The sequence below is a fragment of the Silurus meridionalis genome, chromosome 1 (assembly GCF_014805685.1).
Source record: "Silurus meridionalis isolate SWU-2019-XX chromosome 1, ASM1480568v1, whole genome shotgun sequence".
In the NCBI taxonomy this organism is placed as follows: domain Eukaryota; kingdom Metazoa; phylum Chordata; class Actinopteri; order Siluriformes; family Siluridae; genus Silurus; species Silurus meridionalis.
In genome coordinates this window covers 9,426,388-9,442,306 of record NC_060884.1, presented here as the reverse complement: position 1 = coordinate 9,442,306, position 15,919 = coordinate 9,426,388, and the positions used below count along the sequence as shown (strand labels likewise).

Here is a 15,919-nt window from a genome sequence, read left to right as displayed (position 1 = left end):
CAAATACACCGCAAATGACCGTAATATAAACATAATTTAACACTTATGTGGTAGTGGTTGATTGCGAGTGAAAGACGCGCACCACACTCATAACCTCCTCGGTTTCCATGGTAATTCTATTTACTTTTGTTTTCACAGCACCATCACTGATTTTCTTGGGAGACATTTTTCAAGATTTCTAGTGAAATAAAAGTATAAAACTAAAAAAAAGTTACTGTGGGAGAGCGTATGAATACGGGAGCCACTTTTATTTTATTTTATTTTTATTTTTTTGTGTCGGTCTGCTTAGTGCCCCAAGCAGCACGTCTCTGGCGCGCGTGCGCACACACACACACACGCTCTCCTCCTTAAAAGCATGCTCCGATCACTTGAAAAGAGAGAACAATCTTTAGGTCACATTAAACAATGAGAGCGACTGAGTGACACGTCATCAACTAAGCGACTGATGCGACCCTCCGCCGAAAACGGGGAACCGGTGTTACTTCATTCAAAAAGTAACTCAATTACTTTGTTTATTACTTTCACCAAAAAGTAATGCGTTACTGTTAAAAGTAACTTTTTAGTAACTTTTTTAAAGAACCTTCTTTAATAAATATATATATATATATATATATATATATATATATATATATATATATATATATATATATATATAAAATTACATTAAAATGGATAATAATTATTTAATAGTGATGAATAATTTAATAATCCGGTGAATAAATAAAACAATTTCATTTCCAATTAAATGAAGTATATAATGATTTCACTCTCAACCTAATTGTTACTTAAAATGCTAAGTATATGGCCAAAAGTTTATGGACACCTGACTATAAGATTGCTATGAGCTTTTCTTTGAACATCCAAAATCCTCCATTAGCTGTAATAATAAGATCCAGTCTTCTGAGATGTTATTCCTCTAGATTTTGTGTGAAATTCATTCAGTCACAGGGGTTTTAGCAAAGTCAGGTACTGATGTAGGTGAGGTGAGGAGGCCTGGGGTGCAATCAGCATGAAACATGTTTTTTTAAAGTTTTTAACACGGTTGGAGCTCTACAGCAGGAGATCCATGTGAAGCAGATCTTCATGGAGCTTTCATGCTGCTGCATCTGAAGACGTCCTGCACAATCATGTGCCTGCAACAGTTTAGAGAAGAAGCACATATGGGTGGGGAAGTCGGTGTCCCAATACTTTTGGCCATATCACGTATCTACACGCACTACTGTCTACTAACGGATCGTCTGTATTGAAACGTGAACCGTTTTCGTGCTTTGTGGTGATCACGTGTCCTTGCCGAGGTTAGAGCTGGATTTCACACGCTCGTTCAAAAAAATAAGTCTCAACAATAAAAAAACACAACATGCAGAAAGGTGTGTGTGTGTGTGTGTGTGTGTGTGTGTGTGTGTGTGTGTGTGTGTGTGTGTGTGGACATCCAGACTGAGCAGAGGTCTGAGGAGAGAAGGTCAGGGGTCAAGTTAGTGACAGAATTACAGCGTTAGAGTGACGTGAGAGAGAGAGAGAGAGAGAGAGAGAGAGAGAGAGAGAGAAGAAAGAAAGAAAGAAAGAAAGAAAGAAAGAAAGAAAGAAAGAAAGAAAGAAAGAAAGAAAAAGACAGAGGGTGGGGGAGAAGAGAGAGGAAGTGAAAGAGAAAGAGAGGGAGAAGGAGAAAGAGGGGACAGAGAGTTATGACTTTTAGCACACCTTTATTTTTCTTTTTTCACTTAGTGAACATTCCACCTTAATACCTAAACTATTGATAACATGCTTAAAAGGAAAAAAGAAAAAAAATAAAGTAAAAAAATTAAATAAATGCACAGATGGATGGCCACTTTCATAATTAATTAGATGGATAAATAGGGAAAAGGGAAAAAGTTAAATTAATGAATAAATACTGGTGTGTGGTGTGTGTAAAAATGTAAAAAATTAATAAAAAATGTAACAAAAATAAAACCTGTTTATGCACCCATTAAAAACGACGCTCGGCTTAAAACATCACACATTTAGAATCAGTTGATGATCCTGGTCCAGTGTGCACAAGACATCATTCAGGTCCCAGGCATTAACAAAACCATCCAGATTCGATAAACAGATCAGTGCAGTAGTGAAGGCCAGCTTTACCCAGCTGACTACTCAGTATGGTCAAATCATTCTTGTCTCGAGCTGACCTTGAAAAAGCTATTCATGCCTTCATCAGCTCGAGGACAGACTACTGTAATGTTTTCTACACTGGACTTAATCAATCACTGCTCAATCGGCTTCGAATGGTACAAAACACGCCCGCACGTTCTTCTCTCCAACACCTCCAAAAGCTTACACTACCGTCTCACCGCTCGCGTCTCAGTCCGTGAGGGTTACGGTTTCAAACGTTCCTCCGTTTATTTCCGATTCCAACATTGAGAAGGAACCTGGATTCAGGGAGATGAACAGCTTTACACTGCTACGGAGATCAATGATTTTCTAGACGAGACTTTTGGTAAAGCTGTTGAAGTTCTGATATTTTCCAGGATGTTAATAGGTTTCTGAAGTCAGTAGAGTAAAACCCTGTTGTACGAGCAACCTATAGTACGAGCAAACGGAGATACGAGCGACCTCGCTCGCAAAATTTTAGTTTCACGAGCAAATTTAGAAGGCACGAGCAAACCCACGCTGCCGGTTCCCCGTTTTCGGCGGAGGGTCGCATCAGTCGCTTAGTTGATGACGTATCACTCGGTCGCTCTCGTTGTTCAGTGCAGCAAAAACGTAACTTTTTTTAGTTTTATATTTTTATTTCATTAGAAATCTTGAAAAATTTCTCCCAAGAAAATCAGTGATGGTGCTGTGAAAACGAAAGTTAATAGAATTACCATGGAAACTGAGGAGGTTACGAGCGTGGTGCGCGTCTCACACTCGCAATCAACCACTACCACATAAGTGTTAAACTATGTTTACATTACGGTATTTTGCAGTGTATTTGTTTGTTAAAACAGGCTACAAATACTTTTTAAGTGCAGAAATAAGCGATAGAATGAGGTCTCGGAACGGATTAAATCACTTTTACATTCATTCTTATGGGGAAAATCAGTTCGAACGTACGAGCAAATGGACCTACGAGCAATTTCCAAGAATGAATTATGCTCATCAAACAGGGTTTTACTGTATGGTAATTATTTTAATGGCTTTGTGAAGAACATTCAAGTCATTGCAAGTAAAATAGATGGAGGTAACGGATTTCGATAACCTGTAATGGTGCCTTATCAAATTTGGTGACACTGCTGTAAGTTTGTTACCTTTCACTTTTCAGGATATAAGAGAGATTGAGAGAGAGAGGGTTCGGCATCACTAGAATGAATATGGAGAACAATTCCAGTCGTTTATTTAGCACTTTATTACCGAATAACAATAACTCTATTATAATCTAATCATATATATATATATATATATATATATATATATATATATATATATATATATATATATATATATATATATATATATATATATGTCGCACGCATACACACACTTTCATTATTTACAATGTTATCATAATGAATAATATATATATATATATATATATATATATATATATATATATATATATATATATATATATATATAAAATTAACAGTCTAAAGCATCCGCATCTCACTACATTTTATTAGCTTTAATTAATAAATAACATTCAGGGGTGTTTTTAAAAATATCAAAAGCATTTGAATAACAGTTTTTTTTAAGTACTGTAAATGAGTCTTTGATTCGTGGAATTTTAGCAACAGCGCCCTCTATGGTCACAACATACGATGGTCACAGAATCTGATGTAACACTGGCAGCGTGGGTTTGCTCGTGCCTTCGAAATTTGCTCGTGAAACAGGGTAGAATTTTGCGAGCGAGTTTGCTCGTACTATAGGTTGCTCGTACAACGGGGTTTCACTGTATTCATTCGTGACCTTTTTAGAAATAGATGATGGAGGAAAACGCTGATTATAACGTTGTGATGCCGCTATATACAGGAACAGATGGCATATTGTAACTTTGGCACGCGATTTCATATCTGGTTGTCATGTTTATGGCAGGTGTCGGAAAACATTTGGTATGTTGGAGGGCTAGTGTGAACACTCTTTAAAGCTTAAAGGTCACACTTTGCTTTTTGTTCCCACTGAATTCTATTTAATGCATCCATTAAATAGAATTCTGGAAACCGAAGATCTGGGCGAAGAGGTTGCGCTGTTCTAGGTCTAGATAAGAGTCTCGCATGCTGAAGGTCTAGTCTAGTGTGACATAACTATGAAATTAAAAAAAGTTGCAGATATATGTAATAATGTTAACATTTATGTTTAGCCACATGGCTCTATGTTAGTGCACATTCAGAAACCATTAATCTGACGACTTCTTTCGGCTGCTCCCATTAGGGGTCGCCACATCAGATAATAAGTCTAAAAACTAATCTGTCCTCTATAACACCAATTACCTGCATGTCTTCTTTCACCACATCCATGGAACTCATTTTTGGTCTTCCTCTTTTCCTCCTTCCTGGTAGCTCCATCCTCAGCAGTCTCCTACCGATATACCCCACGTCCCTCCTCTGCACATGTCCAAACCATCTCAACCTCGCCTCCCTCACCTTGTCTCCAAAACATCTTACATGCACTGTCCCTCTAATACACTATTTTCTAATCCTGTCCATCCTCATCACTCGAAACGAAAACCTCAACATCTTCAGCTCTGCTACCTCCAGCTCCACCTCCTGTCTTTTACTTAATGCCACTGTCTCTAAACCATACATCGCAGGTCTCACCACAGTCCTATAAACTTTCCCTTTCACTATTACAGATACTCTTCTATCACACCATTAATCTGACTAATTACTCTAAGTTGACTGTAATAAGCATGAAAAATAACACCATTCTTCAAGCTGCTGTAATCATTTAATTTGCCAAAAAAACGAATGCCATTTAAAACATAATGAAGTAGACATTTAAAAGCTTTTATTCATAAACAATTCTCTCTGCAATGTTATTGATAACCTGTGGTCTTTAGCTCTCGTACTGTGGTCAAGTGAGGCTTATCATTTGTGTTCCTGTGATCTTTGGTGCTTTGCAAGTAATTGCATTTTATTCTGTAACAAATCATTGTCAGCATAGTACTGTTTTGCTGCTTTATCTTTACCATGTTTGTTATACTGCCACTTGATATGCTTGCTATTTTATAAGACATTGAGGATGCCAATTAGGGAAATCCCAATACTATAACCCAAACAGAACAGAGATCAGGTTAATAGGTTTCAGAAAACTAAATCAATGTGGCCAAAGTGACATTTTAAAATATTTCTTTGTTCATAAAAATAAAACAGTATTGGGGAAAAAAAAAAGATTTGGTAGTCAGTTTTCAAATTATATTTTTTTTGAAATTATGTTTGCCACTACCAAAACAAAGAAAAACACTTATAAAAATTAATTGGATTAAACTGTGTCAGTATTTTATACATTTTCTTGGTTTTCAGAGCCAGAGATGAGTATATCAAATTCCTAAGTTTAATTTCACATACATTTATGATGTGTTGTAAGAAAGCAACATCATACTCATAATAAAGCTGTTAAAGTGAATGTTATATGGCCCGTGACAGATAGTCGGTAGAACTGACTCTTGTGCTTGTGTTATAAGGCTCAGGACTATGTGCCATTTTGTGTATTTTGGTTAAGAAAAATAAAAAAATCCAATATCAGCAAGCAAAATTCAAAGCTTGAACATATATAGGCAAAACTGGCTTTGTTAGCAACACCTATTAGTATATCTATTACTTAGTATACCTATTTACATATCTGGGAGCCAATTAAACTTAATATTAAGAAAATCGTTTAGGTGTTGGGCATGAAAGAAACAAGAGGTAGTACTGACACTAATAATTCATAATTTATTAATCAAGAGAATGAGAGAAAGTCAAAAGGTCTTCTGCAGTGAAGATCAGGTTCTATCAGCCGAATCTTCTGTCACCCGGGAAAAACATGCTTCTGTGTCTGCTCCTACAAAAGGACAAATAAAGTAAGTAATCAAAAAAGTCTGATGAAACAGTGATGGATAAATGGGACAGTGGACTTCACGTTTTATAGCGCAGACACTCACATTAGGCCGTCTTCACTTTAGTGACCTTCACGTTAGCTTCAGCACTTTTAATCGCCTCTGATCTAAGCTGAGGTTTCAGCGCTGATCGCACGACCCTGGCGCAGATCGCCGAGTACCTGATGTAGCTGAAATAACACAGACATACATCCATACATGATTCGGAAAACATATGAACCGTATACTTTAATTTAGCTACAAACTAGAAACATAGTACACCTGCTAACTAGTTCGGCTAGCCACAAATGCTTTTTACTTTAAGTACAAATCCTAAATTCAACATGAACCTACACTGTGAACATTTTCATGCTCCCAGTTACGTACCTGAGTCCAGCTTGCCTCCAGTATGAAACCATTTCTGTCAATATTATGGCTCAGGTGAAACCTCTAAAGACGATAATCAACACGGATAAGGCCTATACGAACCTTACAGAAGCCACACTGACGTTGCAACGAGTTTTCTTCTGGTGCTTCTTAAATGTTTTCCGAACCCAGTTGTGGGCTCTTTAGCGCCTCAACTGGCCTGGAGTCACTGTAACGCAAATTAGTATTATTATTTTAAAATAAATTTTTATGATCATTACCTATCAATAATGTAGTCAGCTTTAGTTTTGGTAAAATATTACTCCAGTAAAAGTGCTCCAGTGCTCCCTTTAAACTTTCACTTCTGTAAAAGTGCAAAAGTATTTGCCTAATTAATCAGAAACAGGTTCATTGGCCAAGTGTGCTGGCACACACAAGGAATTTGGTTCCAGCTGTTGGTGACTCTCAATGTATATAAATGCAGAGTGATCTAAAATTCAAAGAGACAGGATAGTCTATACATGACGTTCACGTATCCATGGCAATTAGACGCTCACTTGTCACGTCATCATCACGCGCCCAAGCACGGTAGCTCGAGTCGCATCCGCGGTCTCGCGCGCGATCCAACATTCGGTTGTGATGAGCTCAAAGCGGCAAAAACCGCTTCACTCCTTTTTTTTTTTTTTTCTTTCTTCAAAAAAGTCAAGCAGTGTAAGTTGGCATATGGTATCCGAATTTTGTTGCACAATGTTTAGTAACTCTGCCTGTTGCTCTTGTTGAATAATTAGCAAGTTTTAAAGGTTTTAAAGGATTATAAGGAAAAATAGCTGCTTGGACAAACGATCACTTTTTTTCTGTGTATTTTCCTTAAACTCTTTTATAACGTCTTTTGTTTTAACAAGTGTGTTATCAAAAGCCTTCAAATAAGAATAAAGATAATGTGGAAATGAGATTTTACAGCATGTTTAAATCTGCCAATTCTACATAATATCAAGTATGTGTCACGGTATGTACACGGAGAGACCAGGACGACGAATAGTAACATTAAAGATGTAATTTTAATTAAAGCTGCAAGCAGCGATGTGCGGGCCCTCGCACCCGGGCCACCGCCACCCGGCGGCCTGAGGAAAACAGCGAACAGTGGGGCGAGGTGCATGTAAGCGAGTAAAGACGGGTTAATTGTGGCACATTCGTTTCGAAGTGCCACACTTCTTGTTGCCAGCAGGTGGCGCTATGACTATAACTAAATATGGAAATGTAGAGCTGTTCAGATCAGGAGTCTTATCAATCATGTGAAGTTTGGGGCAGATTGGACATTGTATGTTCGAGTTATAGCAATTTCCCTTTTTCATGGCGAATCGTCAAAAGTTGTCAGACCACCATGGACACGCCCTTCGACGAAAACTCTAGATCTTCTCAAAGTAACATTGCAAAGGCGTTTAGATTATGCATACCAAATTTGGTGTTGATCTGAACAAATCTCAACTGTTATTCCCATGGCGAGACAGTGAAATTTGTCACGGCGCCATGGACACGCCCTTTAACAAACGCTCAAAATCTTCACATTTCACTAGCGCAAAGGTCTTACGATAAGACTGGCCAAAAACAAAAGGGGATGGCATAATATTTCTAGGAGTAGTTCATTGCAAAGTAAAACAGGACACTTCCTGTTGCCAGCAGGTGGCGCTATGACTAATACTAAATATGGAAATAGAGAGCTGGTCAGATCAGGAGTCGTATCAATCATGTGAAGTTTGGGGCAGATTGGACATTGTATGTCCGAGTTATAGCAACATCAGTTTTCATGGCGAATCGTCGAAATTTGTTAGACCACCAAGGACACGCCCTTCGACGAAAACTCTAGATCTTCGCAATTTAACATCGCAAAGGGCTTTAGATTATGCGTGCCAATTTTGGTGTTGATCTGAACAAATCTCTAGGAGGAGGTTGTTAAAATACAACATGTGCGAAAGGCAAAATCGACCAAAAATTTGCTCATTCAATTAAAAATACCCAACTTCCTGTTGGGTGTCGGATTTTGTACCAAGAGACTTTTTTGTAGGTCTTAGTGTGTTACATGTGTGAATCATAGCTCGAGCCACACACCGTTGAACGTGTATAGGTGGCGCTACTGAGCCGGTTCTGCTACATCCACTTTCGAGGAACATGGCGTACCTAATCTTTCGACTTTTTTCGCTGTATATGCAAAGTTTCGTGAGTTTTAGAGCAATTAAAAAAATAATAATAAGAAGAAGAAGAAAAAGAATAAAGAAACGACACAATTACAATACGGTCCTACGCACCTTTGGTGCTCGGGCCCTAATAATAAGGAGCAGGTAAATCACACATACATACAACATAGTAAAGACGTTAACCGACAATGAGTGAAGACAGTGGTGATGAGTATAAATAGCGTCCAGGTGAACAGACAGGTGAAGTGGGAAACAAACATGGTGGATGGCGGGGTGCAAAGGATGATGGGTAATGTAGTCCGGTGAATGAGGGTAGATGACAGGGGAAACGTTACAGTATGCTGATAGGAACTGATCTTTATTTTATGGCCTGCTCTTTCATTATTGCACTAATTTTACATTTTGGCAGTTTTAAGTAGCTTTATGTATTGAGATATATGTTCGCTTTAACACTGTGTAAAAAGCTACTACTTTTAAACAAACCAGCCAGGAAGCTTAAAAGAAGTGACACTAAATGTTTATTTCATCACATTGTATAATTGATATCAGGTCTTGACATGTTTGTCAGTTGAGTTCAATACATGTTTTCTTTCAATTGTTTGTTTTGAATTACTTGTTTTATTCCTGAATCATGGACTGTAGAATAGAACAAAATGAAGTATTATTTGAATGTGCAAGTATCCATTACTGTGTGCAATGTACTGTGCATACACAAAATACAATTTGAAATATGTAAACAATGTACTCTTAGCACCATTATAAGGACATCCTTGTACTTTATACTCAAAAAGGTACACATTACTACCTTAGAGTACCAATGTGTACCTTAATGTACAACTATACATTTTTGGGGTAAATAAGGTACAAAGATGTCCTTTTAAGGGTACTGTCCCAGTGGCAAGCTGTTGTATTTCTTTCTTTCTTTCTTTCTTTCTTTCTTTCTTTCTTTCTTTCTTTCTGTTTTATAATCATATATAATCATAAAGCATATAAAGCAAACAAATTATGATTAAAAATAAAACCTGTCAATTACGCAAGGGTTAACTGAAAAAAAAAACAGGTAACACTAGACCAGGGGTCACCAACCTTTTTGAAACTGAGAGCTACTTCTTGGGTACCGATTAATGTGAAGGGCTACCAGTTTGATACACACAGTTTTCAGTTTGATCTGAAATAACAAATTTGTTCAATTTACCTATTATTATTTGTTATTATGGTATATAATGATATTAATTTATGTGAAGACACTGATCATGTTCTCATAATAATAATCAACAATGATTTAACAAATTAGGAAACAGCTATTTTTAGAAAAGGCCCGTGGGCTACTCATGTGGTCCTTGCGGGCTACCTGGACTAGACTTTTCGTCCCCCCCACTTTGATGATGGCTGAAATGATGGCTACGCCCCTGTACTAACATTTTATATATATATATATATATATATATATATATATATATATATATATATATATATATATATATATATACACACACACACACACAGGCGATCAAAATTGGAAAACAATTAATAAACAATTGAACAATTCTGAAATAATGTAATCTTCACTGCTCAACAGTTGAAGGAGTTTTTGTCCTGTCTATACCATGCTACCAGAACACCTTTTCCACAAAATAACTAAGGCATTTCCAAAAAAAACATTATTTTGCAGAAAACACACTAATCAAAATTAGAGAACAACAATGACTGTAGCATGGAAAAAGGTTACAACAGTCAGCAATTAGTAGGAAGTCTACAGGCCTCTGCTCTGAATGACTTCAGCACATCTGCGACCACAGGACAGCACTAGTCTCTCACACTGCTCTGGTGTGATTTTGGTCCACTCTTCTTCCAGTCTCCTCCACAGTTCGATGACTGTAGTGGGTTTCTTGGCCATAACTTTGTCACCAAGGAATTTCCAGAGGTTCTCTATTGGGTTGAGATCAGGACTCTGGGCAGGCCATGTCATTATTTCAATGTTTTCAGTTTCAAGGAACTGCTTTACCCGTTTTGCTGTGTGACATGGAGCGTTGTCCTGCATGAACACTGCGGACTGATTGGGTGATGAACGCAGGGAAGGAACCATATGTTGTTGAAGAAGGTTCTGATAAACATTTGCATTCACTCCGCCATGTAGCTGTATAAGAGGTGCAGTATCCTGTCCTCTCTTGTATTTGTCTTCCGTGGACGAGCAGCCTTCTTGGCGGACTTGAATAAGTTTGTGATGTTGTAAAGATTCAATATTCTTGAAATCACAGATTTGGAACGACCTACTTGTCTTGCTATGGCTGATAGGGTCTTCCCTTTGGCCTTCATCTGGACAACCTGCTGCCGGAGGCTTTCAGTCACTTTAGAACGGTCCACCATCTTGCAGAGTCAGTGAAACTGGAAGTTAGGCTGCCAGTTAAATAGGGGTTGACAGATAATCAAGGAAATTAGCAACAGGTACCAGATTAACATCAATAACTGGGAGGTATCTGAAAGTGTTCTCTAATTTTGATCAGTGTGTTTCTGGAAAATAATGGGTTTTTTTTTTGGAAATGCCTTAGTTATTTTGTGGAAAGTTGTTCTGGTAGCATGGTATAGACAGGACAAAAACTCCCTCAACTGTTGAGCAGTGAAGATGACATTATTTCAGAATTGTTCAATTGTTTATATATGTGCCTCCCACTTGTTAAGGGACCAAAAGTAATGGGACAGAATAATAATCATAGATCAAACTTTCACTTTTTTGAAACTTGGTTGCAAATCCTTTATAGTCAATTACAGCATGAAGTCTGGAACGCAGAGACATCACCAGACGCTGGGTTTCATCCCTGGTGATGCTCTGCCAGGCCTCTACTGCAACTGTCTTCAGTTTCTGCTTGTTCTTGGGGCATTTTCCCTTTAGTTTTGTCTTCAGCAAGTGAAATGCATGCTCAATAGGATTCAGGTCAGGTGATTGACTTGGCCATTACATAACATTCCACTTTTTTCCCTTAAAAAACTCTTTGGTTGCTTTTGCAGTATGCTTTTGTCATTGTCCATCTGCACTGTGAAGCACCATCCAATGAGTTCTGAAGCATTTGGCTGAATATGAGCAGATAATATTGCCTGAAACACTTCAGAATTCATTCTGCTGCTTTTGTCAGCAGTCACATCAATAATAAATACAAGAGAACCAGTTCCATTGGCAGCCATGCATGCCCATGCCATGACACTACCACCACCATGCTTCACTGATGAGGTGGTATGCTTAGGATCATGAGCAGTTCCTTTACTTCTCCATACTCTTCTCTTCCCATCACTCTGGTACAAGTTGATCTTGGTCTCATTTGTCCATAGGATGTTGTTCCAGAACTGTGGAGGCTTTTTTAGATGTTGTTTGGAAAACTCTAATCTGGCCTTCCTGTTTTTGAGGCTCACCAATGGTTTACATCTTGTGGTGAACCCTCTGTATTCACGCTGGTGAAGTCTTCTCTTGATTGTTGACTTTGACACACATACACCTACCTCCTGGAGAGTGTTCTTGATCTGGCCAACTGTTGTGAAGGGTGTTTTCTTCACCAGGGAAAGAATTCTTCGGTCATCCACCACAGTTGTTTTCCGTGGTGTTCCGGGTCTTTTGGTATTGCTGAGTTCACTGGTGTGTTCCTTCTTTTTAAGAATGTTCCAAACAGTTGTTTTGGCCACGCCTAATGTTTTTGCTATCTCTCTGATGGGTTTGTTTTGTTTTTTTCAGCCTAATGATGGCTTGCTTCACTGTTAGTTACAGCTCTTTGGATCTCATCTTGGAGAGTTGACCAGCAACAGATTCCAAATGCAAATAGCACACTTAAAATGAACTCTGGACCTTTTATCTGCTCATTGTAATTGGTATAATGAGGGAATAACACACACCTGGCCATGGGACAGCTAAGAAGCCAATTGGCCCATTACTTTTGGTCCCTTAACAAGTGGGAGGCACATATGCAAACTGTTGTAATTCCTACACTGTTCACCTGATTTGGATGTAAATGCCCTCAAATTAAGCTGACATTCTGCAGTTGAAGCGCAACTTGTTCGTTTCATTTCAAATCCATTGTGGTGGTATATAGAGCCAAAAATGTATTGCGTCCATGTCCCAATATTTATGGACCTGACTGTATATATAATGTTAGTAGGTAGTATATATAGTAGTGTGTATATATATATATATATATATATATATATATATATATATATATATATATAACGTTATATATAATAAGATACACAGTGATACACAGAAAATGTCAATTAAAAATGACGGACCACAATGAAAATGGCTTACCTCTACGTTTTTCCTTAGATTGGAAAGAGAATTCTTGTAAAAGGAAATTATACAGCGCTGAAGCAGGCAGAGAACTTGAAATGGAAGACTTGTTCTTTTTTACAACCACTTCAAAATAGTGATGTGTTAAGTTGGAGTCAGGAGTTTCTTGCATTATTTATTTCTCTCAAAATGTTATGCTTACTGTTGATCTGACGCTGAACTCTATGTTCCTGCTGAGTGAATACTAGCAAGCGGCAATCAAAAGTTCTAAACAGAGTGCGCGCTCTACCCTGATTGGTGACTTGCTATGCGCTTGACCAAGTAAGAAGTTTAAAGATATTTTATTTTAAAATGTAGTGAAGTTCAGGTAAAAGTCTTCCTCACCTTTGGCACAAGTTACAGCTTCAAGTCTTTTTGAGTATGATGCTACAAGCTTGACACACCTGTTTTTGGGCAGTTTCTCCCATTCTTCTTCGCAGAACCTCTCAAGCTCCATCAGGTTGGGGAGCGTTGGTGCACAGCAGAGGTGGGAAGTAATAATAGTAAGAATAGTACAAATACTATAGGTAACAAAGGTAACAGTAGGTACCTTTTTTTGTAGTGAGTTTAAATTAGGTTACAATTTTTAATTCGTTTTGTATTAATATATATTAGGGCTGTCAAAATTCAAACGCAAATTCTTTTGAACGGCACTACATTTTATTAACGCTATTTTATAATTGGAAAGTTTGCTTCTAGCTGCATGTGGTCCTAGTAAAAGTACTTCTATCTTATCTGAGTTGAGCAGAAGAAAGTTATAAGGCATACACTGTCTAATGTCCTTTACACACTCCTCAACATTGTTAAGCTGATCTCTCTCATCTGGCTTTGCTGAAATATACAGCTGTGTCTCATCAGCATAGCAATAGAAGTGAATACCATGTTTTATTTTGATGTAATTTCATCCAGAGGCAGCATATATAAAGAGAAAAGCAGTGGGCCTAAGACAGATCCTTGCGGAACACCAAACTTTACCTCAAGTGTGGAGAACTAATCATTTACATCAACAAACTGATAGAGATCAGTCAAATAAAACCTGAGCCAAGAGAGAGCTGTTCCCTTTATTCCAACAACATTCTCAAGTCTAGCAAGCAGTATAGTATGATCAATGGTGTCAAAAGCTGCACTAAGATCGAGCAAAACAAGTAAAGAGACAAAACCCTGATCAGAGGCCAATAACAGGTCATTTACCACCTTAACTAACACCATCTCTGTGCTATGATGAAGTCTAAATCCTGACTGATACATTTCAAAAATGTTATTCATAAGTAGATGTAAGCATAACTGCTGTGCTACAACCTTTTCTAAAATTTTGGATATAAAGGGGAGATTTGATATTGACCTGTAGTTGGACAGCTGACATGGGTCAAGGTCAGGTTTCTTAATTAAAGGGGTTGATAACTGCCAGTTTGAAGGATTGAAGGTACATAGCCAGTGCTAATGGAATAGTTAATTATTTTTAAAACAGGTTCAATTACCTCTGGAATTATCTGTTTAAAGAAACTTGTAGGCAAGGGATCGAGAATGCAGGTTGATGATTTTTATGATGAAATTAATGAAATTAAGTCATTTTAATGAATAGGGGGTAAAGCTTTGTAATTGATTTTCTGTTATATATACACTGCTGTCTACAGGGTTACTTGTAAAATAATTTGGGTTTATATGAATCATCTGGATTTCTTGCCTGATGTTTTCAACTTTATTATTAAAAAAGTTCATGAAATCATTACTACCTATTAATGGTGTGCATCTGAGTGCAGTGCTTTTATTTCCTGTTAATTTTGCTACCGTGCTGAATAAAAATCTAGGATTATGCTTGTTATTTTCTATGAGGGTGGAGAAATATGCTGATCTAGCAGCACTAAGAGATTTTCTATAATTTAGGTAGCTCTCCTTCCATGCTATTTGAAACACTCTTAATTTTGCGGGGTCAGACGGAGATCTATTTAATATCGTAATTTCTGGAAGATTTTTGATAAAACGCGCTGCTGTAGCTGACGTGAATGTACGCTTAACACGGTAACGTGGCGAGGTACTAATGCAATGATTGAGGCAGATTTTAAAAGAGTTTATGACTAAATTTTTTGTTTTTAATCCAAATGTTAACAAATCAAGAGTGTGTCCACCACTATGAATGGGTCCTATAACATTCTGATTAATTCCAACTGAATCTAGAATGGACACAACTGCTGCTCTAAAGGAGTCTTCCTGATTATCAAAATGAATATTAAAGTCACCAACAATTAATGCTTTGTATAAAGAAGTAGATACATTTGTGATGAAATCTGCAAATTCTATGAGAAAATCAGAGTAGGGCCCTGGGGGTCTATAAATAATAACTAATGGAATTGCCTGACTGGACCTGCTTTTGGACACTACATTTTTTATGTTGGTGTAAAGAACTTCAAATGTTTTACATTTGTGTTTAGTCTTTTGTGTGAGGCTTAGATTATTATTATAAACAGTGTTGGGGGTAACGCGTTACAAGTAACGTGCGTTACATAATAATATTACTTTTCTGGAGTAACGCGTTACTTTATAAATTTACACATTAATATCTGAGTTACTTTTTTAAAAAAGTAATGCGAGTTACTTTTCAGTTAAATTATTTTGCATAAAAAAAATAAATACTGAATTAAAATGAATACGTGCGAGCCGCGGGAACAGAAGCTGGTCAGAAGCGGAGATGGCAAACCAGAGCATTAAATTACTGCGTCAAGCAGTATCTTAATCGTTAAGTGTAGATTATGTGTTGGTGAAAAGCTCTTGCCAACTGCAAAAAATACCACTTCAAAAAAAAAAAAAAAACATCTGCATGCAAAGCACAGCACTACAGATGTGTGTGTGTGTGTGTGTGTGTGTGTGTGTATATAATGTTGAATATATGCAACATTATGCAATGTTGCATATATGGAAATGGACAGAAATATAGAAAACTTTTGCCGACTTTCCACCACTGCAGCTCTATGGACTGCTCAGAATAAAAGTTTTCCGTGGGAGACACATGTACGATGCCATCGC

The 15,919-nt window shown here is 37.5% G+C and overlaps 1 protein-coding gene across 1 annotated transcript; it reads right to left on the bottom strand.

The window, feature by feature from the left end:
- Positions 1–5,862: 5,862 nt before the first annotated feature.
- atp5f1e (ATP synthase F1 subunit epsilon) lies at positions 5,863–6,574 on the bottom strand. Its single transcript, XM_046860394.1, has 3 exons — positions 6,416–6,574; positions 6,095–6,219; positions 5,863–5,994 (listed from the first exon to the last, which is right to left on the bottom strand). The coding sequence occupies exons 1-2, from the start codon at positions 6,445–6,447 to the stop codon at positions 6,096–6,098; spliced, it is 156 nt and encodes a 51-aa protein (XP_046716350.1). The 5' UTR covers positions 6,448–6,574; the 3' UTR covers positions 5,863–5,994; position 6,095.
- Between the last annotated feature and the right edge of the window lie 9,345 nt (positions 6,575–15,919).

Excerpts from the sequence above, each read along its gene's own strand:
- atp5f1e (XM_046860394.1), bottom strand. The coding sequence starts at position 6,447 with ATGGTTTCATACTGGAGGCAAGCTGGACTCAG. Across the intron at positions 6,220-6,415 it reads TGGAGGCAAGCTGGACTCAG|CTACATCAGGTACTCGGCGA; the intron begins GTACGTAACTGG and ends GTGTTATTTCAG.